The sequence below is a fragment of the Acinonyx jubatus genome, chromosome E4 (genome assembly GCF_027475565.1).
Source record: "Acinonyx jubatus isolate Ajub_Pintada_27869175 chromosome E4, VMU_Ajub_asm_v1.0, whole genome shotgun sequence".
Taxonomy (NCBI): domain Eukaryota; kingdom Metazoa; phylum Chordata; class Mammalia; order Carnivora; family Felidae; genus Acinonyx; species Acinonyx jubatus.
This window is the reverse complement of record NC_069395.1, coordinates 60,682,328-60,705,993: the sequence shown is the minus strand read 5'-3', so window position 1 is coordinate 60,705,993 and position 23,666 is coordinate 60,682,328. Positions and strand designations below refer to the sequence as shown.

Here is a 23,666-nt window from a genome sequence, read left to right as displayed (position 1 = left end):
AAAAAAAAAAAGAGGGAACTGAAGCACCCAGAAGTCCGCTTACCTAAGTCAAACATCTCATGAGTGAGCAGGATGGGATTCAAATCGAGGCGGTCCAATCCCAGGGTATAAACTCCAGACCCCTACATTATCTTGACCCCAAAATCTCATCATCACTCACAGGGACTACAGAACAGCCTACCCAATCTTTCTGTTCCACTTTGGCCTTCTAGAATCCATCCTTCATGGCACACTTGGAGTGGTCCATCAAAAGCAGGTATGATCAAGTCATACCCTACCCTGATCAAAACCCTCCAAATATCTCCTGTCACCTCTAAAGACGAGAAGTTCCTTAGCCTGGCTTGCAAACTGAACTGGCCTTGTGCCTATTTCTGTTCCCTCAGCATCCTTCCAGACTTGCATTTTGGCAGCTAATAAGAGCGACTGACAGCAAGAAGCTGTCCCCATGCCTGCCCCATGCCGTTGCCCAGCTCCATGCCTCTGCCCAAGCTGCCTGCCTCTACTGGGAAGGTAGAGGCTGCATTCTTTGTAATGGCACCTGACCCCTGCCCCTTCCTTCTGACCCTTTCCAACCACCCGATCCGCATGAGACGTCCATTTAATGCCCCCAGAACATTTCAGGCATACTTCTGTCACTGTACCAACCACACTGTATAGATTTCCTTTACGGATCTATTTTTGCAACTGGAGTATAAGCTTCTCAACAAATACTAGGTCTCTCATTTTTGTAACCCAATGCTTAGTGTGGTATTGGTTTTCAATTAATATTAGAGCTCTATAGTCATCTGTATTTAGATGTACTTCTAAAAATACCTTGCATCCAAAATCTATAAAGAACTTATTAAACTCAACACCCAAAAAACAAATAATCCAGTGAAGAAATGGGCAAAACACATGAATAGACACTTAGCCAAAGACATCCAGATGGCCAACCAACACATGAAAAAATGCTCTACATCATTCATCAGGGAGATGCAATTGCATTACTAGGCATTTATTCATGGGATACAGGTGTGCTGTTTCAAAGGTACACATGCACCCTGATGTTTATAGCAGCACTATCAACAATAGCCAAAGTATGGAAAGAGCCCAAATGTCTATTGATGGATGAATGGATAAAGAAGATGTGGTAATATATAATATATAATGGAGTATTACTCGGCGATCAAAAAGAATGAAACCTTGCTATTTGCAGCTACATGGATGGAACTAGAGGGTATTATGCTAAGTGAAATTAGAGAAAGACAAATATCATATGACTTCACTCATATGAGGACTTTAAGACACAGAACAGGTGAACACAAGGGAAGGGAAACAAAAATAATATAAAAACAGGGAGGGGACAAAACATAAAAGACTCTTAAACATGGAGAACAAACAGAGGGTTATTAGAGAGGGGTTGTGTGTGGGGGGGGGATGGGCCAAATGGGTAAGGGACATTAAGGAATCTACCCCTGAAATCATTGTTGTACTAGATGCCAATTAACTTGGATGTAAATTAAAAAAATAAAAAAATAAATGCTCAAAATAATAATAAAAATACCCTGCCAAATTGTTTTTAGCTCTTAAAAAAAGTAGAAACAAAGAAGCAGGGGGCCCTCCAAAACAAGAGAATTTTTCTAATGCAAAATATAATAAGTCGACAGGTCTTATTTTGCGTCCGCATGACAAGAGCTGTGCATTTACGTCAGGACTACAGCTACACATGATACAAATGGTCAAGGGATTAAGCCAAGCCCACGCCTACTCCATGGACTGCTTATTTAAGACAGCTGAAATAAATATCAACAGAGTAGATAATACAACAGACACACAACATCCTGTAGATAAACTGTACCTGCTTCTTGTCCCTGGAACCACAACCGCACCACTTTCTTCATTTTTTCTCTGTAAAAATGCTGCAAATTTATTTCTTGTCGTAGGTGGTGTGCTTATGTTTTTTTTAACAGTAGTTCCATCTACCAGGTCAGGCATGAGCATTTCAGAGTTCAATGATTTATGAGCTTCACAGTTACTTTTCTTGGTCTTCTTTGTGAATGAAAGGGAATACTGACTCAACAGATCGTCTTCTGACAGCTCCTCTAAACAGAAACAAAAACAGTCCGTAAATCTTTGTGCCTGCCGTGTGCAGACTCAGCCTTAATGTTACAGCCCACATCTCACTGTCTTAAGGATGAAGTCTTATTTCTTTAACAGTGCATCCCAAAAGGAGATACAAGAATGACTTAGAAGAAAAAGGAAATTCCCTTAAGCTGTGGTTTACAATTTCACAAATTAGTTAAGATTTAATGTCCATTGTTTTTATGATTTTATGTGAAATTACTGAAACCAAAATTTCAGGATACGATCAATTCTGTAAGGCTATATACTTATTATACCAAAGGCTTGATTTTGAATGAAAAAAGAAATTAAGGCAATTTACATGCCAATATATGATTTACTGTTTGACTTTTAAAATGTTCCAATAAGACAGCTCAGAGCCTGGAGCCTGCTTTGGATTCTGTGTCTCCCTCTCTCTCTGCCCCTCTCCTGCTTGTGCTTTAACTAACTAACTAAATAGATAAATAAAATGTTCCAATAAAACCAGCAGCCATTTCTACACACCGTCCATACGTTACAGTCTCGGAAGTATATGTGACTGTCATGTTGTGAAGTAATCTATGCTCCAGTTCTGATCCTCATTACCGAGTTATGGGGCCCTAGAAACCTGTGTGACAGATGTATTCTATGGCATTAGAATAAATCATAAGACTAAATAATACAATAGGTTGATGCCTGACATAGGCCACCAGAGACAGTGCTAAGGTGCTTTAAATCAGTCCAACTAATTCTGTCTGAACAGCCTCACTCACGTAGGAATAAGTACTCACTACTTTAGAAGGTCAGAAAAATGGTTGCAGGTACCAAACACCAGAGAGACGATGATGCCTCAAATTTAAAAACCTATAGATTTTTAAGAAGCCACAGATCTGCAAACTTGATTGTGATTCCTGGCAAAAGCCTAAATTTGTTTATTATGCAGAGAATTGTGAGCCCTTATGGAAGAAGGAAACACAAACGCTGAGGATCCTCAGCAAGGTTTCTCTAAGAAGCAGCCATGCCAGGCTAGCCTCATTTTCCTTTTGTGATAAGGTTTTAGACTAGCTATTTGGGGGAATGTCACGGATTTAGCATATTTTGAATTGAGCAGGACACCTCAGTGTGTCTCATTATTATCCTGGTGGACAATGCAGAGCAAAATAACTGTATATTAGCTATTATGTGGAATTGCAGCAAACTGAAGAACCCCAAAGACTGCAGGCTGAACGGCGGTCTGGAACCTAGTGTACGTTCTCTCAGTGTCTCTACTTGTGCTGATTCCATCAAATGTTACACAAGCAAACACATTTTAACACAGGGAGCCATACTTCTCTAATTTCCAGGTGACACAGATAATACCCATATGTTAGTACACAATATGAAGATTTTTTTTTATAAAGGCAGAACAATGGATTATAGTGAAGATTGCCTCAATACAGATAATTTACTCCACATTCAAGTTTAAATATATAACTGTACCTGGTTTAACAACTAGTGGATTCTGATTATAAACAGTAAATGCAGCAACATGACAGGAATGTTAATAAAAGCTAATGCTATCTTATTCTGTAATATTAAAGCATAGTCTCTGAGTGAAGGGCTGAAATAGTGACATAATTCTTAATTTTTACTGTGCTCTGTGGTAAGAAGACTGTATTTCAACAATCACTGACTATAATAGTCACGCAATCATTAAAAACTCCATTGTATCCAAAACACAACATGGTAGGTAAGAAACAGCTTGGGAAAGAAATTTAGGAGAGTCACAGTGGCTGTCTCTAAATCTATGACAGGCTGCTGACTAAAAGGGGTAAACTTATGGGGCTCTTGGGTGGCTCAGTCGGTTAAGAGTCTGACTTCGGCTCAGCTCACGATCTTGTGGTCTATGGGTTTGACCCACATCAGGCTCTATGCTGATAGCTCAGAGCCTGGAGCCTGCTTCAGATTCTGTGTCTCCCTCTCTTTCTGCCCCTCCGCCCCCAATGCTCTGTTTCTCTCTCAAAAAAACAAACAAAACCTTCAAAAGCATTTTTTAAAGGGGTTAACTTACTGTTTTCTGTTCTGTTGTTGTGTTTAGATGTGTGTCCAGGGCACAAAATCCAGTGATAGGTGGTAGTTATAGCATAAAGAACTTACAGATAAGAAGCTCCCTACATAAAATGAATAGCTGATTTTCATGGGAACAGAAGGGAAGGAAGGAACTAACATGTATACTGTACTTGATACATACCAGGGGCTTTTAGAGGTTACCCTGTAGAACATATACAAAAATTTGTGAATAGGCAACATCGTTCCCATTTCAGAAAAGGAAACAAAGCTCCAGAGATATTATCAGGAAAAGATTTAGGTGCAGAAGGAATTAATACATTTTGACAAAAGATGAATAATCTATACCTGAATTTACAAAGGGCTTGTTTTATTTTTGTTGTCAGACTTTCATTCATTCATGTAGCTATCTGAGGAAAAGAGAGAGGGGACAGATTGCAATTATCCTTTCTACTTCTACACAGCTTCTAGGAGAAAAGTGAAACACCTTTCTTTGCGCAATACTTAGTATGCCACTCTCGGTACTTCTTTTTTTAAGTCACTCTCAGTACTTCTGTTCAACATTGTACTGGAGGTTCCAGAAGACAAGAAAAAGAAATAAAAGAAGGAGGGGAAAACAAATGAACAAACAAACAGCATCTAGAGTGGAAAAGGAGAAGCATGACTAATCTACCATTATTCGCAGGCAGTATGGTCATCGATACAGCAATCCTGCAGAGTCTACAGAAGAGACACTATGAGCCAATATATAAATTTAGTAAGGTTGTCAAACAGGAGATTAAAGCACAAAAGTCAATTGTACAGTTGACCCTTGAACATGAGAGTTAAGGGCACTGACCCCCTCCAGAGTCAGAAATCTGTGTATAACGTTGGACTCCCTGAAAACTTAACTACTAGTGGCCTACTCTTGACCAAAAGCCTTACTGATGACATAGCTAATTAACACATATTTTGTATGCTATATGTTGTATTGTAATAAAGCTAGACAGAAGAAAATGTTAAGAAAATCATAAAGAGAAAATACATTTACTGCACTGTATTTATAAAAAAAAAAATCCACATATAAGTGGAACTGGACAGTCCAAATCCTTGTTCAAGAGTCAACTGTATTTCTAGCAATGAATAACTAAAAATCAAAATTAAAAGTGTTTGCAATAACATCAAAAATCTGAAACATAGTGATAAATTTGACAATATATGTCTGTAAGACCCGCACACTAAAAATTACAACACACTGCTGAAGAAAAATGAAAGACTTCACTAATCAGATCAGAAAATCCAAAATAGTGGAGTGCCTGGGTGGCTCAGTTGGTTGAGCATCCGAGTTTGGCTCAGGTCATGATCGCACAGTTTGAGTTTGAGCCCCACGTCCAGCTATGTGCTGATAGCTCAGAGCCTGGAGCCTGCTTCAGATTCTGTGTCTCCCTCGCTCTCTGCCCCTCCCTGCTCATACTCGTCTCTCTCTCAAAGATATAAACATTAAAAAACAAAACAAACAAAAAACCAGTATAGTTAAGGAGTCAATTCTCCCCAAAACTGATCCACAGATTCAACCAAATTCTAATCCAAAATCTCAGCAGGCTTTACTTATTAAAAAACATTTTTTTAAATGTTTATTTATTTGAGTGTGTTGGGGGGGTGGCAGACAGAGAGAGGGAGACAGAGAATCTGAAGCAGGCTCCAGGCTCTGAGATGTCAGCACAGAGCCTGACTCAGGGCTCAAACTCAGGAACCACAAGATCTTACCTAAGCCAAAGTCGGATACTCAACTGACTGAGCCACCCAGGTGCCCCTATTTATTTTTAAATTGACAGCTGATTCTAAAAATTGTATGGAACTATGAAAATCAGAGAATAGCCACAACTTTGCAAAACACGAACAAACTTAGAGGACTTCTTTTACTTAATTCCAAGATTTACTATAAAGCTATGGTAATTAAGACAATGTTCTGGCATGAAGATGGGAAAAGACCAATGATACAGAATAATAGAGTCTAAAACAGACTCACAAATATATGGTTAAGGTCAACTGATTGTCAACAAATGTGCCGAGGTAATCCCATGGGGGGAGGGCAATCTTTTAACAAATGGTGGTAGAACAAATGGATTGCCACATACACAAAAAGTGAACCTTGATCCTTACCTCACACCATATAAAAAATTAATTCAAAATGGATCAAAGACCAAAATCTAAGACCTAAAACTATAGAAGTTCTAGGAAAAAATAAATAAAATAAAGGAGAACATCTTACTGACCTTGGGTTTGGCAAAGAGTTCTTAAATGTGATCAACACTCACTAATATTTCACAATATGTACCACAAGCAAAATACATACCACTTCTTGGTCTTTTCACAATGGATGACTTCCTTGGAAGATTTAATCCTTTAACACTGATCACTTGTTCAATGCCCACAGTACTTGGACTTTCCTTCAATCTTATAGCATCTGAAGCAATATTCAGTTCAAGTCTAGGGCAATAATTCCTATGCCAAATGCTATTAACATTAGAGGACTTCTGGCATGTTTTGTCATTCCAACTATGACTTCTTGATTGGGCAGGCTAAAATAGTAAAAAGGAAAAGGGTTACTTGAAGAAGGAAAATAGCCAAATCATTTCCCTTATCAACATAAATTATAAGTAAATAATTAACTTATTCTTTTGAATAGCTTTTGAGGAAATATCTGTTCTTTTTTTTTCTTAATATTTATTTTTGAGAGAGAGAGAGAGAGAGAGAGAGAGAGAGAGAGAGACAGTGTGAGTGGGGGAGGGACAGAGAAAGAGGGAGACACAGAATCCAAAGCAGGCTCCAGACTCTGAGCTGTCAGCAGAGCCCGATGTGGGGCTTGAACCCATGAGCCATGAGATCATGACCTGAGCCAAAGCCAGACACTAAACCAACTGAGCCACCCAGGCACCCTGAGGAAGTATCTGTTCTTTAATAACATTTTCTATTTTGATGTAGTACACTTTTCCATTAAATGTGTCTTGTATTCCTGGGTCTGCTTCTCGTAATGAAACTCAAGTGACCTTGTTAGCTCATTTCTAAGAAAAAGTGAATCTTCCTAAGATGAACAGTGCAAGAAATGAAAATGCACTTGAACAAATGTAGCCAGAAAAAAAGTACTTTCTTTTAAATTTATTTTTTAGAAACATTTTACTTATTTTTATTTTAGAGAAAGAGCATGTGGGTGTGTGTGCAAGAGTCAGGGAGCGAGAGGGAGAGAGAATCTTAAGTAGGTTCCATGCTCAGTGCAGAGCCTGACGCAGGACTCGATCCCAAGACCCTGGGATCATGACCTGAGCTGAAATCAAGAGTTGGATGGTTAACAGACGGAGCCACCCAGGCGCTCCAAAAAAAAGTACTTTTAAAATTCCAGTATTATTTCAAAAAATAGTAATTAGTTTAACAAGCATCTGGTAATAAGCCTCTGAATAGTCATTTACACACCCTTTACAAAGCACCTGAAAGTTAAAACCATAAAACAGTGTATTTAAAGTAATCAACCATCCCACCTCTAGAAAATGGTTGAATTCAAACCAAAACAATCTAATTTATAAAACTCTACTTTCTATTAGACCCATACGTGGTACCATCTTCAGTGGACAATCTGGAGAAACAGAAAGCTACTTTGGTCTCCACTGAGTCTTGCATGAAACCTTCTCTGACAAAGAGTTTACTGACAGTAAGTGCTGGTAAGTAGTCATTCTTAATGCTAATATAAGTTATTCACAATGACATCATGGATATATTAAGAGGATATCAATAAAACTCTAATAGAGAGGCAAAGGGAAAAATTAACAAAGGCATAAAAAATGTTGGTACTCAGGGCATGAATTCCAGTCAACAAAAATCCCACCTAACTTGGAATGAATCTAAGCTCTCAAAGAATGGATAAAAATAAATAAAACAAGGTGACATTATTCAGGATACACTTTGAGAACTAACAAGGAAGGTAATTTGGAATAAATGAGGAAATGGTTATAAAAAAACAGCTTAATTGTAACGGCTCATGGCAATAGATCCCATTGACGGTTTTACTGAAAAAGACAACAGGCAAGTAGAAAACCAGACTGGGAAGACTAAATTTTAAATAAAAAGGATTAATTCGCTTGTACAGTTAAGGATTCCTACAAAAATTTCTCTATAAAGGGATGGACATCTTAGTGAGCCATAATACTCTCACTAATGACTGGATAGATTCGATACAGCCAAATATTATAGAGTTTCTGAGACAAACAACTTAAGAATCATTCCTGATGAAATTATAATATCAATAATTCAAATGTGTAAAGATAGCAAAGTATACACTTTTCAGTCCCCTTCTTTTGATTATTATCCCCCAGAACAAAGCACAAACTCCATCTGCAGTAAAATTAGGAGATATCTGTGTTGATCAAACAGAGTATAGACAGAGGAATTTTAAGAACTCAGCAGAAGAGAGATCAAGCCCAAGTGTCTGCAGAAAATACCAAAGAGAAGTCAACTTCACCTGCACACACATGAGAAAAGCTCAGGAATTGAAGGCACCAGCTACCACACAGGATTTACATGGGGCAGGGCTAAGAAAAGGAAGATTATTTGACCCTTGGGCCTTTATCTTCCAACTGACCAGTCAACTCACACCTACCTGCCTTCAGAACCAGAGCAACTGTTCAGTTGAAACCCAGAAACAGAAGGCACTTCAGAAGGTGGGAAGATCCATATATCTAAAGACAGATATCAAATGAAAGCCTCACCCCAACTCACTTTCCCTAACCTGCTCTTAAAATGGAAACTGCCATGGGGGCACCTGGGTGGCTCAGTTGGTTAAGCGTCTGACTTCAGCTCAGGTCATGATCTCGCAGTTCGGGAGTTCGAGCCCCATGTCGGGTTGTGCTGACAGCTCGGAGCCTGGAGCCTGCTTCAGATTCTATGTCTCCCTCTCTCTCTGCCCTTCCCCCGCTCATGCTTTGTCTCTCGCTCTCAAAATTAAACATTAAAAAAAATGCAAACTGCCACGTTTCCATGTGCAAGAAGAAATTGTAGGATCCCTTTTTGGAAAAATGGAACTGTACAGAGAAAACATGCTGACATTTGGGACTTCACAAAATCAAGCCAGCTTATTGGCAACCAGATCACCCAAGGGTAAAGCCCAAAACTGTAGGCCCCATTCGTTCACACAAATCTTCTCGAGCTTCTCAGTGCCTCTCTCAAATAGGAACAAATAGACAAGAAGCTTCAGATGTTTGAAGAAAAGTCTCCACTATGAAAGAGAAAAGGCCAAAACAAGTAGAAAAAAAAAAACAAAAACAATTCAGAGCAGAAAATGCAGACAACAGCAGAAAATGTGCAGGACATTATAATTGGTATTCTCAGAGAAAGATCCGTGAAACAGAATCTTTAATAGGCCACATGTGGCCACTGGCTACTACACTGGATAGTACAAAGTTGGAAGACAAACGTTTCCCAGAAAAAAACAAAGGACAAAGACATGAATAAGAAAAACTAGAGGACTAAGAAATAACATCTAAATAATAGCGAGGTTCTAGGAAAACAGAGAAGAGGAAGGTTTACATGATTTGAGATGATCAACATAAGGTTCTTTCCTAGTATCATTAGGGATTTGTGTCCTCTTGGTAGGCTTGGTTTATTTCAGCTGACGGTAATGATTTCTTTTCAACGCTCAACTGGTCGCCAGTTTATCAGCGGCCACCTTCTCCAGGCTCACCTCTTTTTCTTTCTCAAGGCCCTCTGCTTCCTTCACATGGAACACTAGGACATTCTTGGGCCATCCATAATGAACTGCTTACTACCCTCTTCCACCCATGCTTCAACCTGTAGTCACTCATCATCTTGAAAATCCCCACTGACATTTGCAAACCCAGGACACGTGTTTCTCCACAAGGAGACAGCAAAGCTTGGCCTGGGAGCGTAACTCCCCAATTATTTAAATGTGTGATCTGGGCAACTTCCCTAACCTCTGTCTTGTTGTTTCTTCATTTGTAAAATGGGAATAATAATATTGACCTCACAGGCTTGTTGAAGAGTAAATGAGTCACTATGCGTAAGGTTATTAGAATAGTATTTAGAACATAGTAATGCCCCGTAAATGTTTGCTACTATTATTATGAAGAATTCTCTCCAGTGGAGTTAGGTGCATGGTCTTTTTATTTTTTCATGGAGCCTAGCATACATCTCTACTACAGAACTTACCTTATTTCTATCGATATAACCACGTCTCCCTCCCCTAAGGAATGAGCACCAGAGAGGAAGAATTAGATTTTATTTTTGTTTATATTCCAGAACACTAGCTAACCTATGCTAATTACAGTGCTTAATAAATGCTAAGTCAGGAACTGAATTAGTGAGCAAGGGTGGGAAGACCTGGATTAGACCAGAAGCTTTGTGAAAGAAGAAACTATCCTTCAGGAGGACAACTTAAAAGCAAAAGGACTTAGCAATGAAAGAGCAGCCAAAGTTTATTTCCAGGTGTTCTCGTCTGAGAATGAAAGAGATCATGTAGCTGATATTCATTCCTTCCATAGATAAACATGGTAAAAATAATATAGCAGCGAAGTTCTTAATGTCCTGCCTTTATGAAAATTGCACTCTGCTGGGAAGACTCACAAAGTCAAGTATTGAGATGTAATTTATGTAGTGAAAAGTGCTAGAAAAGAAAAAGGAGAAATGTTATTAAGGAAAGCTGATAAGGAATGAAGAGTTGTTTTTTTTTTTTTAATTTTTTTCGTGTTTATTTTTGAGAGAGAGACACAGCATGAGTGGAGGAGGGGCAGAGAGAGAGGGAGACACAGAATCTGAAGCAGGCTCCAGGTTCTGAGATATAAGCACAGAGTCCAACGCAGGGCTCGAACTCACAAACCACAAGATCATGACCTGAGTCAAAGTCGGACGCTTTACTGACTAGTCACGCAGGCGCCCCAAAGAGTTTGTTCTTGACTGTGGATGGATTTAAGGTTCTAGGAAAACATTTACGTAGAAATCCAAGAAACATTCAGAATTACGTGGCTGGTACTAGACTGGAGATAGGGTTAAAGATGTGCGAGGTTTCTGCATAAGTAAAGCCATCTGAACTTATCTTAGGAATAGATATGAACAGAAAAGAGAACAGTCAGAGAAAGGAGAGAATGGTTGGGGGGGGGGGGGGTTGTCAGAAGGGATATACACAACCGGGAAAAAGTAGAAGAAAACATGGAGGGCTCAAGGACAGAGCTCAGAGGCACTCAGTATTTGCTCAGCAAGCAAAAAAACCAGCTTTTCCTTCCAATGGTAGTATTGCTAGGTTTGAATCTTCAAAATGCCAAAGGCCAGAGGCAAATGGCGTGGGATGAGAAGAGGCTTGTAGACACAAAAGAAATGTTCATATCTAAAGGTCTGGTAATATATCATGTGGTTGCTTTTTAACTTAAGGAAATTAACCAATCTACCTATATTCTAAGACAGACAATTTCTCTAGCATGAAGTTGTTTTAAACCCACACTGTGCAAACAGCTGGGATACAGCAATCCTTAGAAGATGTTTATTACATGAAGATTTGCCTTTAGTCACAGTTCCTAAGACATAACTAAAACATGCTCTCTAAAAGTGAAGTCACTTAAAAAAAAAAAACTCATTAAGACGTTACCGTAGCAATGTCTGGATTGTAGTTATCGATCTGTTCAAAAGTATTTATATCTTTATTTCCAAGTGCTATTTGAAGAGCTATGGAATCATCAAAATACCTAGGTTGGTAAGATTAAGGAAAAATGCTTTCATTAACAACCAAATGAATGTAACTACGATAGAAAAGTGTTTCCTATCGTTGCAGAAAATGCTCAGGTTTAGGGCTCCAGCAGATCCTGACTTTCTACCTTCAGCATTCCTGAAACCACAGGTGTCGTTCACTAGTGTCTACTGGTCACTAGTAGATCACATACGTGACCCAGGGCTCTGAACCACACTGAGTGTATGTAGCCTGGGTTAGGAGCAGGGCACACGGCGTGCACACGTGCCCAGGACGGCCCTCCTAATAAATCGAGCTTGTTTGCCGAGAAATCCACCCTTGCCGTGGGTACCTTAAGTGACTGACTCGGTACATGTTTCTGTCAAGTCAACCCAAGTAATTAGCGAGTTATAAACAAAAAGCTGCTCTAAATTTTCACCAGCATGGTATTTAAAATTAACAAAAGATAGGCTTCACTATAAAAAAGAAAGCAGAAAACAATTTACAGGCTTTTTACTGAATGTTTCACTAAAAATATCTCCATAAAAATAAGAAAGAAATACAAAATTCTACTATTCTGGTTCAGAAAGGATACTGCCCAGCGTAGCTCAGTGTTTCAGGATCAATGTCGTCTTCATATGCATTCAGAGGGATGAGTTTCCTTTTGATGGGATCAAAAACTAGCTGATAAAGAAAGGTATTGTTGGCCCGAATAAATCCTTTGATGTAATCTTCTGGTACCGTTATATTCATCTTAAGATAGTGTCCAATTTTCTTGATGACCTAATAATGGATGTAAAAATATTTACTGGTTATCCACAATTACAGAATAGGGAATGTATCATCTCCAAGACCAACTGGTTCACATTACAGGAGGCTGAGGCGAGACAGAAAATCAACTAATTTTATCTACATTAAAAACCTCTACCAGAAAACACAATCATGTTGCAGTACTAAAAACTGTCTCTATGACAGTATCTTCTTTGATTTTTCTATTAACCCAAAGAATGAACAATTCAGTTACAACGTCAAGTTTATATTCCCATGTGTGATGTTAAGACACATTCCTCACCCTCAAAGTCCCTTTTATCTAAAAAAGCAAAACACACAAAACCTGAAAATTAAAAATGGAGTCACCATCGCATCACACTCACAGGTGAAGAGCCAGAGAGTGAGAATCAGCGGCCCGGGAGTCACAGGCTAGTTAGTGCCCAGGGCTCCATTCCCAGCTCTACTACCAACTCCTGATGAGAACTGCCCAAGGCGGGTGGCGGAAATTAGCTTAACATATACTTATTTTTTAAGGTAAAGCTATCTGGGAAATGACAGAGTGGTGATGTAGGAGTCTCAGTTTTCCAGAGGATACCCTGCACATGATATTGCATCAGATTGTATGAGGATGTAGATGTGAGAACTCAGCTGTCTCCTATCAAGCCATGTTAGAGATTTACATAAATGTGCAATTCCTGTCATTTTCATGTTTTTAGAAGACACGGCTATTTTTCTTTAGAATATGCTATATATGTTGAGAGTGAGAGCAAGAGCGAGAATCCCAAAGAGGCTTTTGCACTGTCAGCACAGAGCCCGATGTGGGGCTTGATCTTACGAACCATGAGATCATGACCTGAGCTGCAATTAAGACTTGGACACTTAACTGACTGAGCCTCCCAGGTGCCCCATGAATTTATTATTGTTAATTTTAAATTAATAAACATTTTAGTTTTGTTTGAATTTCATTCAGTAAATATCAATAGCTATAACCCATTAAACAAAAATTATTGCCACGAAGAGCTTTTAAGAGTGTAAGTGGTGGGGCGCCTGGGTGGCTCAATCAGTTGAGTGTCAGCTCTTGACTTTGGCTCAGGTCATGATCTCAGTTTGTGAGTTCGAGCCTCACATCGGGCTCTGTGCTGCTAGCAAGCAAAGTCTTGGGGATTTTCTCTTTCTGCCTCTCCCCTGCTTGTGTGCTCTGTTCTCTGTCAAAATAAATAAACTTAAAAAAATTAAAAAAACAAAAAAAAGAGCGTAAGTGGATCCTGAGACCAAAAAGTTTGACAACCACTTACAACAGACAATAGGACAGAAACTGAAAGATAATTTTAACATTAATTTTATCTAGAACACTTTACCCTTAAGTCTCTTTATATAAGTCTTCATTTAAAAAATTTGTCAATTGCTTAAAACAGGTCCATCAGTTGCCAAAAACAAAATTCTAGTGTTTTAGTCACTTTTTCCTTTCAATGACATAACATGGGCTGTTGACAGGATAGAATATTTAAAATTCATATTCTGAGGGGTGTATCTATGATGGAAGAAATGGTTTGGAAACTGAATATGGCACTTGGTGAATCACTCCCACCTTTACAATATCCGGATTATTGGCTAGTCTGAGCACTTTGCAGGCCTTTGCTAACCCGATCCCACGCAGTGAGGAGAGGTAGTCACAGCCTGAAAGTATGCACATATACCGGAACTTCTCCTCGGTGAACACGTCCCCAAGCTGCCTGCACATTCCCAGCCGAGCCTGGTCAATTTCTAGTCCATTTCCAAACTGGTCCATTTTTAAAATCACCTTCAAAAGGAAGGGAAATTGTTAAATACCTAAGTACCTGTAAGGGTCATTTTAATGTTTCGTGATCTAACCCATTGTAATATTCCTAAGAATTCTTTCTTGTTATTTAGCATCACATTGAGAAGAGAGATAGGCCAGGTAATCACTGTGCAATTTGTAAATAAATTAAACTGAAACATACACTATGTCTAGATAGGGTCCTGCACCAGGACTCCCTTGCCCTGACTCTGGTAGAAAGAGTGTCTCTTACCCCCTACTGACATTCAGAGTTGTCATGGCGATCAAATAACAATCCATACAGAAATCCTTTCTCTTAGAGTAATACATGTTCATTGTAGAGAATTTGGAAAACAGGGAAATTCGGGAAGAAGGAAACCAAAGTTGCCTGACACCTCTCATTTGTCACTGTTACCCAACATTAACCCTTCAACAGATCCTTCTAGTCATCTATAAAATATATAGATAATATGAATAACATTGGCAGTAACAAAAATGAGATCATCTTATAGTTTTGTATCTTAATCCTCCCTTACTATGTCATGATAAAATTTTCCATTAAACAGTTTTATACATAATTCTAAGTAACTGCAAAACATCCTGTTAGGTAAGTTATTTACCTCACCTAGTTGAAAAAAAATAAAGCATATAAATTATTACCAAAAATAAGAATAGCAAGTCTACACTCTACTGAAGAATTCGGATAAAACAAAACCTTTTAATCGTAAGAGCTTACTCTGAAAAAGTGTCCAGATTACACAAATGTCAAGCAGCAAAACCCTGCATTTTAAATAAAATAATTATTAACATTGTAAAGTAGATATTAACTGCAGGTATTAAATAAAATAAAGTGATGATTCCTGGGAAAGAAAAACCTTAGTGCCTTGATTTACACCATTGCCAACTGCACAGAAAACAGTATGGAGTAGTAAAGTACCTTTTTACAGCCAAAAGCGAGGAGATCAGAGTCCTCTGTGATTATGGCTTGTACAATACCAGCTTTGTTAAGATAGGCCAGCTGCGCGTCTGCTTCGTATGGAGCCACAAGACAATCCACTCCCTGGGACCGGGCAGCCTGCCAGAGAGGATCATGGTCAGTCTCCAGGATGGCATCTGGAGAGCACTGAACAATTTCCTGTTTTACTACCAGCCTCAACATGCACATGCTGATAATTGTTTTCAGAAATCATTTCCTTTGAAGTGTTTCTACTTTTAGTCCTAGCAAATATTGAACTAATCATATAGCCACAAAGAATTTAAAAAATTCTTTTTTAAAAAATCACTTTATAAATTTGGAGAAAATAGCTGTACATTCAGAGGGAGAAAAAAAAAAATAGAAGCCAGAAAACTTTAATTATTTCAAGTTGTAGAAAGCTTGCATCTTCAGAATGGCTATGCTCCAAAAGCATACAAGACATTTGTTTGGAGCTCTGGATGTATTTTCCCTATGAAAATATATTTTCTTTTCACACTACAGAAGTCTACCTGACACTGTTTTGATAAAACTACAGAATTTAATCACTATATTTATTTTCCTATTTGTTTACCAAGCAGTTTGAACAGAGGCCTGAAGGAGGGTAAGTGAGGGCTGGGACTTTGGGCCACTAAAGTAGGTCTATGGTTGTAAGACGCTTTTAAGCAGAAGCTGATTGAGGAAGACTAGGGTCGGAGAGTTCCGGAGTCAGTGAGGCTGGTTCTACAGACCTGACGGCCTACAGAAGTGAAGGTTATACATGTTGAAGACTACAGGGCAGTGGGGTGAGACTGATGCTCCAGGAATTAACACTTCCGTCTCTACAGAACAAGGTGCCCATGGAGCTCATCTAAGTCACTTATCTAAAAAGGGAGAGTGTCTCTTAGTCCTTAGGATTTCTCCCCCTGGAGACTGTTGGACTCTTCTCTGTCAAAAGATCCCACTTCCTCTTCCTGAGACCTGCCACTTCCTTGAGTTAGACCTAGAGTAATTTCCCTCCCTTCATTTTCTTGCTCTCCCATCAATATACAACTCATAACTAGCTTCGATGAAGTTGGCCATTTGTTCTCTTTGGCTTCATTTCCTATTGGGCTTACTTTAATGACTTTGTGGGCCATCACATGTGTGATATTGATGGAACGGGTAAAACATTCTCTGGCTTCTGAAACCTTCCCCTCACGAAGAAGCTGCTTTCCCTTAAGAAGGTTGGCTTGTCGTCTTCTGCAAGGGGAAAAAAAAATATTAAGAGGCTGACTTCAAAAAACTCAAGAAATTTTCCTAAGGGAAAAAAAATAAACTTTGACTCATTGGACAGTGTGTACCAGGTGCTTGAGAACATTAATCTGGATCTTTTGGGCTTCGAGTCAAAAAGAACACAGGTGATTTATCATGTACGCACACACAAGCGTATCCTCAGACTTTTTTACATCACACTTTATGTCAAGGGAAAATGCAGTAATTAAGACACTTAAGAAAATATGAGTCAAGGGTTTTATACCATCAAAACTTTTAAGTATAAAGGGTGCACCTTTATGGACATATAAAGAACTTGAGAAATGCTGTTTCTGAGCTTTTCTGTGGAATCTACTAGACAACAAATTTCAGAAAAACCAAAACAACATCTGCATAAAAACTGTCAATAATAATCAAGTATGTGGTAATTTGTAGAATACTAAATACAGGTTAAACAGGGAGACAGTGATGACACATGTTCTAACAATATGGAACCACTATTTTTAAAGGGGAAGAAAGCATATGCAAAAGGAGAAAGAAATTTTAACCGTTTTCAATAATCATATTGGTAGGGGTATCAGTATTTTATTCTGAATCTATTCTTGAGTATAATAAAATATGTGCATTTATTTTGGGATAGAACAAAGGAGTAATTATAAGATACTCCAACTTCGTCATCCCTTTACCCTTGAAAATAAGGATTCTAGGTATGAAGAAAGGAGGTGAAGATACACTGCAGAAGAGGTAAAAACCCTGAGTCCTGAGTTTGACTTGGAAGAATCAGTCTGAACTTATGAGGTTATCATCTTTAGGTAAATGTGCACATACATATACAAATTCCCTAGTTCCACAGACTGGGCTCATGGAGGAAGAGACTTGCAGGAAAGGATTTTAAGTGCCTTCTCTCACTGCTACAGTGGCACAGAAAAAGCTGATCTTACAAAGACAAAAAGAATATACAGGACAGAGACAGGCAGCTGAGACATGTTTTTAGCCATTCTTGAGCTTAGCAAGAGAAAATTAGTAAGTATCTGCAATTAGAATTAAGACCCGGTGGGCGACACCCGGGTAGGATGCGGTTTGGACTAGTCTCTCAGCCGCTCTGGTTTAGGTCTGTCACCAATCCTTTCAGAACTAACCTAGAATGAACTAACTTTTATTGAGAGTATATTTGGTAAACTGTACATTATTTGTAATAGAACGTGGGCTCACACAGTTTCAGTTATTCCTTTATAAACAGTCTTTATAAAGTTCTGGCTTTAAGAATCAGAACCCTCCAGCGTGAAACTGATCTGATTCTGTATGTGAATCAGAGCCCTCCAAGTACAGCTAGGTTCCAAAACCTAGGTCTGAAAAACTCTCTAACCTATCTAGGCTGAGAGAGAGCACAGCCAGGACAGCAGCACCCTAACAGATGGCTCCCTCAGCGAGGCTTACTTCTGTCTGGGTGTGATTCACACTAGCTCTGACAACTAAGCCCAGGGGTCTTTCCTATACAACACAAGGACTCTGGGACCTAGAAACACAGATGGGGGGGGGGGGGGGGGTGGGGGGAGGGACAATGAGAGCAGATGAATATGGGGAGGATACCTGCTTTATTAAAATATAGAAGTTCTGTCTGAGGCCTGTTGTTAGAAACTTACTAGAATCTGTGAAGTTAAACATGAATGATAAAATTTCTGGGTTAACTATTAAGGGAAATAGAAGACATTACTTTTCAACTAGAAACAAGAGACAATAAAGGTAGAAAAAACAATCCAGAAGTCAAGCAAGGTAGGGGTTAACCTCCCCCCCCAAAAAAAGAGAGAGATGGACAAATATAAAATACCAAGAGAAACAATGTATTAAAATATATTAGTAATTAATGGTCAATGTGAAAACAATAAACCCTCCATTTAAAAGATTTTCAGGGGCACTTAGGTGGCTTAGCCGGTTGAGTAGTCTGACTCATGGTTTCAGCTCAGGTCATGATGTCACAGTTTCAGGAGTTTGAGCCCTGCCATTTGGCTCTGTGCTGGCAGCGTGGAGCCTGCTTGGAATTCTCTGTCTCTGCCCCTTCCCTGCTCATGCTCTGTCTCCCTCAAAATAAATAAATAAACTTAAAAAAATTTTTTTTCAAAAAATGGCAAAGATTGACAGAATGGATAAGAAAACAAAAACAAAACACAGTAATGTGTTCTTTGTAAGAGACAAACCTTAAAACCAATGAAGTAGTAAGCTGTAGGTAAACAAATAAAAAAAGACAGTGGGAATATAGAAGGAAAAGTTATGGCTACGGTTATAATCGGACAGAAGACTTTAGAACAAAAAAGCAAAACTAGGGACTAAGAGTCACTAGTAAAATAGTTACCACAAGAATGTAACTAATTCTAAACTTGAATGCAACCAATAAAATAGCTTCAAAATAAAACAAAAATGATCAGAACTATAAGGTCATTGACAATTCCACTACCCCCACCCCCCCACGACCAAAACCAAACAAAACAGCAAAGATAGATTTGAGCACCATAATCAATAAGCTTGACTTACTGGACAATCTTCCTCTTAATAACTGAAAATACATATTCCTTTCTAGCACACATGAAACATTTCAAGAAATTTGTTGAAGTATTAGGCTATGAAGCAAGCGTCAATAAATTAAAATTCAAGAAAATTGGTATAGACTATAGCATCAGACCTTAACGCAATTAGAGTGAATAGAGAATCAACTTACTCTCTTCTAGACTTTTCCACTTCCTTTTTAGAAGGTAAAGTACATCCATCAAATACAAGAATAGGCTTGATCCCATGAGAGAGTAACATATTTACAAATTTCATACAAAAACCTACATACCTATGAAAATAAAGAAAAAAAAATTTTAGGTGCATTGCGTATTATAAAGTAATACTCTTTAAAACCAGAGGAGATGGATTATGAACAGGGAAGTTTTTTTTCTTTCTTTTCTTTTTTTAAAGCAAAATGTTTTCACAGGACATGAAAACTCTAATTTAGGCTTCAGGGTTCAAATCCTGCCTTGGATCCTAACGGGCTATGTGACAGCTGATGAGTTATTGACATTCTCATCTACAGATTAAAAGGCTTTGACATCCCTTCCAGTTCTGATGTTTTGTGGTTCCAAATCTTCCCTTTTTTCCATTTTTTTTTTTTGCTTTGAAAAATTTCAAATCTACTGAAAAGTTGAAAGAATAGTACAATAAATACCTGATCCCTTCAACCATACCATTATCACACCCAAGAAATTTAACAGCAACAAAATATCATCTCACATACAGTCTGTACTAAACTTTGTCCAACTGTCTCAACAGCTCTTATAACCAGTGTGTTCTGGTGAAGATTTAACAACCGGTTTGGTGAGAGGAGGTGCCTGTTCCATAGCATCTGTCCATTTCCCTGACATGAATGTGTTACAACGGTGGATAAACTACCAATGCGGGGCCACGGAATGCTGAACTGGGAGAAGACGGTGGTGCACTGTGAACTTGGATGAGTTGGCTGAAGCACAGCATTGCTACATCCTACCCTGCAACGGTCCAGGATCCAAACAAGGATCAGGTATTGCATTTAGTGCTCTATTCTGGCAAAGCAATTAACTGGACAAAAAGAGCTACATCACAACTTCCCTCATCTATAAACAAAAGGATATTTAATATAAGTCTCAGTCTTAACTGGCAAAGAGTTAATACAAGGTGCAGACTTACTTATCAGTAGGTTCACCTTTGGCTAGTTTTTCAGCACAAGCAATAGCTCCTTTGTGAAGCCAGCAATATGTATCCACAGCTACTACCTGTCCTTTATACTTCCTCACGTGGATTGGTTCAGAAGCTTCTTTGATAAATTGCAGCAATCCTTGTATCCCCATTGTGCCAACTTAACTGCATGATACGAGGGGAGAAAGGGAAAACAGCAATATTTAAAGCAAAACATATTTATCCAAAAGGTTTAGAAAAATAAGAGATCAGAAATTGATATAGCGACTGTTATTGCTTGAGAATCACCTCTTTAATACTCAATTGGGCTCCTCCCTGCCAACAATTTCCATAATCTAGAATACTTTCGCTAATCGCTAACACTAACTCTAATGTCACTTGATAGTTCCTTAACATTTATTCTTTCCAAAGTGCTTTCTCACTTGGAATCATCATGTATGTTTCAAGCTGTTAACACACTACTAGGCACACAGAAAGTGCTAAAAGAGCATGAGTCTCTCTCTCTCTCTCTCCAAAAAGGCATTGCTAAAAGCCACAAAACTGTGCATGCTAAGGCATCACACTGCCTCTACACAAGCATGTTAAGAGCCAGCATGCACATCAGCATAGGAGTGGAAACTCCAAACAGAAGGAAAGCAGACATTTCAACTGAGAAAATAAACAGAATTACAGAAGTAAATTGGTACATTTTTAGGACTTAAATTCACTGCCATCAGCATGTCTTATTCCAAGCAACCAACATTCTGTTAATAAGCAGCAATGGTGCCCAGCGACAACTCCATCAGACTCTCTGAAAGTTACTCCAAACAAATGTGAAAGTGTGCTTGCTGTGCAAAATACTGATTTCAGACGAATGCTTCTTTCACTTCCTACCCCGTCCCGCCCAGAAAGAGGCCCCTAAGTCCCTTCTATACAGAAATTCTGGACAAGGAGGGGGATTATTTGCACCCACCCCTACCCAGTCAAAAATCCACATATGCCTTTTGACTCCCCCCAAACTTAAAGCCTCACCAATAACATAAAGACAGTTAACATATATTTCATATGTTACATGTGTTATAGACTGTATTCTTATAGTAAGCTAGAGAGACGAAAATGTTAAGAAAACCATAAGCCACACTTACAGTACTGATGAGGGAGTGTGGGGCAAGCTGAGGGCTAAGTACAGGCTATTAGCACCCGCCCCACCCCCACCAGGTGGAATATGTGTGATATTCCTCAGACCTCCTGGCTACCCAAGAACAAAGGAAAGGGGTGTAAGTGCTTGCCATGGTGATGTGGGAAACTAAGGCAAATGAAAAATTAAATCCCCTTACTGCTTACAGACCATTGACAAGTCCTTGAAACAGTAAAGGAGCTCAGCTGCCTTGATGATGACAAAAGGTAATCTTTCCTAGGGGCAAAAGGTAATCTTAGCTTAACATTATCCCAACCTGGAGACCACTGTCAGTTTACTTTAGCATAAAAATTCCTTGGGAAACGTCCTTCATCTCAACTCCCCCAAGATATATGCTGGCAATCATACTCCAAGCTTATGACCTCCCCTGACATGCATCTGAAGGGTCCCAGGTTTTACTAATCCCAGGTATTACTGCAGTAATTAATGGCATTTTCCTAACAGCAGCTCAAGGTCCTGGTAACCTTGCTTCCAAAATTCCTTAGAGACCTACCCTATCCTTAACCCTCTCCCAACCTGAGGGGATATAATCAGTTACCCCCAAAGTTACCCCAGTGCAGCTCTTCCTGCCCATGGGTCCTGTCCCTGTGCTTCAATAAAATCATCTTTTTGTACCAAAGGTTCTTCAAGAATTCTTTCTTGGCCATCAGCTCTGGACCACCACAGCATCACCCAGGAACTTCACCAGTACCGTACTGTATCGAAAAAAATCTGTTTGTCGTGGACCCTCACAGTTCAATCCCCTGTTGTTCAAGGGTCAGCCGGCCTACCCACCCCCCCACTCCTCATGATAAAAATTGAAAGCAAGGAGGCTGAACAGCTGCCTGGTGTTTCCTAACATCAACCTCTCCCACCAAACTACGTTTGGAAGGAAAGGAAGAAGGCACAGGGTGGCAAGTCAGCCTCACCTTGATGCTGTATCAAAACTCGGATGCTCTAGTTCAGCAGCGCATTCACCAGCTGCGGAGCCAGGTGGGGGGATTCCGACGTTTAAATCCAGGTAATCTGGCTGCAGGTGCTCCTCAAGCCGCAGTTTGAGAAAAACAATCAGCCTCCCACCTCTCAGACAATGCCTCTAAAAAGAGTTCTCTTCCACTTTGAGGAAAACTGACGGAACACACATTCCGTGAAGCTGATGTCTCTTCTAAGCTGGGTAAATACGCTCGCATAAACGTTTCCTCTGGAGCGTGGTGGGAATGGCCGGGGGCCGCTGCGCAGGCATCATCTCAGGGCGCCCGCCAGCGGCACGCCAGCTACAACACCGGCGACCTCGCCGCCCCACTCCTGTTCACAGGCTGTGCACAAGCGGCCCGCAAGCCCATTCCAGAGAATACGCTTCCTTTCGCCTGCACGACATCAAGAAGACAGGTCACTTTCCATATTTAAACGCCGGGGGAGACTGCTAGGTCGGCGGCAGCCCTGCAGGAGTCCCGCACGCAGGAGCCTGCGCCCGCGGACCCTCCCTGCCCTCCCGAAGGGCAGCCCCGGGCCGGCCCGCACCGCGATATGCACTCGGGACTCTGCGGCCGGGCCGGGAAGACCTCGCCGGACCCATCCCCCCCCGTGCTGGAAGACAGGAGTCCCAAGAGGACGCCACCCAGGGCCCACGCGTAGCCCGCTCCGCTCCCTCTCCGGGCAGGGCTCTCCCCGTCCGCCCCAAGGGAGCCGTGAAGGGGCTCCGAAACCCACCCCCGACGCGCCCAACTCACCCTGGGCCAGCTCGCCCGAGGCAGGCGGCTCGGAACACAGAGGGCCGGGTGGCAGCCGGGCACCAAAGACTTTTCAATTTGCGCGGGAGAGCCCGAGGCCCCGCCCCAGCGGAAGTGACGCCAGAACGCCCCTCCGCGACGCCGGCGCCGCTTCTCTTGGCCTCCACTTCCGGGACGTGAGCCTCGCTCCTCGTGGAAGCGATGGCGGCCCCGACCCTGAGACACCGCGACCCCGCGACTCCGCGACCCCGGTCGCCGCCTCCCGCCTGCATACTGTGCTGCCTTCCGATGGCGCGGGTGGAGCTGGAGCAGCTGACCCACGGGAAACAGTCCCCGGAAGTTGGTAATTTTCACTCGCCGGCGCTGCTGGGAGTTGTAGTTCTCTGCTGATTGCGGCCTCAGGTCGGGTCTGCTAAGGTTTAAAGAGCGCCATCGCGTGTTTGTGTGGAGTTTTTTTAAACCTGAAAAAG

General features: G+C 40.4%; 1 protein-coding gene across 2 annotated transcripts in view; it reads right to left on the bottom strand.

Moving 5' to 3' along the window:
- Positions 1-23,343, bottom strand: part of EXO1 (exonuclease 1) — a 36,937-nt gene extending 13,594 nt beyond the window's left edge. Inside the window, exons 1-11 of one of the 2 annotated variants that reach the window (XM_027046264.2) lie at positions 23,197-23,342; positions 22,396-22,833; positions 20,302-20,475; positions 19,316-19,435; positions 16,467-16,590; positions 15,334-15,471; positions 14,187-14,399; positions 12,423-12,610; positions 11,750-11,846; positions 6,461-6,686; positions 1,838-2,081 (exon numbers count right to left, since the gene is read on the bottom strand). In XM_027046264.2, coding sequence (XP_026902065.2) covers positions 1,838-2,081; positions 6,461-6,686; positions 11,750-11,846; positions 12,423-12,610; positions 14,187-14,399; positions 15,334-15,471; positions 16,467-16,590; positions 19,316-19,435; positions 20,302-20,462 — 1,511 coding nt within the window. In that variant the 5' untranslated portion in view covers positions 20,463-20,475; positions 22,396-22,833; positions 23,197-23,342. Of the gene's footprint in view, positions 1-1,837; positions 2,082-6,460; positions 6,687-11,749; positions 11,847-12,422; positions 12,611-14,186; positions 14,400-15,333; positions 15,472-16,466; positions 16,591-19,315; positions 19,436-20,301; positions 20,476-22,395; positions 22,834-23,196 lie in introns of both variants that reach the window. The other variant, XM_053209126.1, reaches the window with a different exon arrangement.
- Positions 23,344-23,666: the final 323 nt, after the last annotated feature.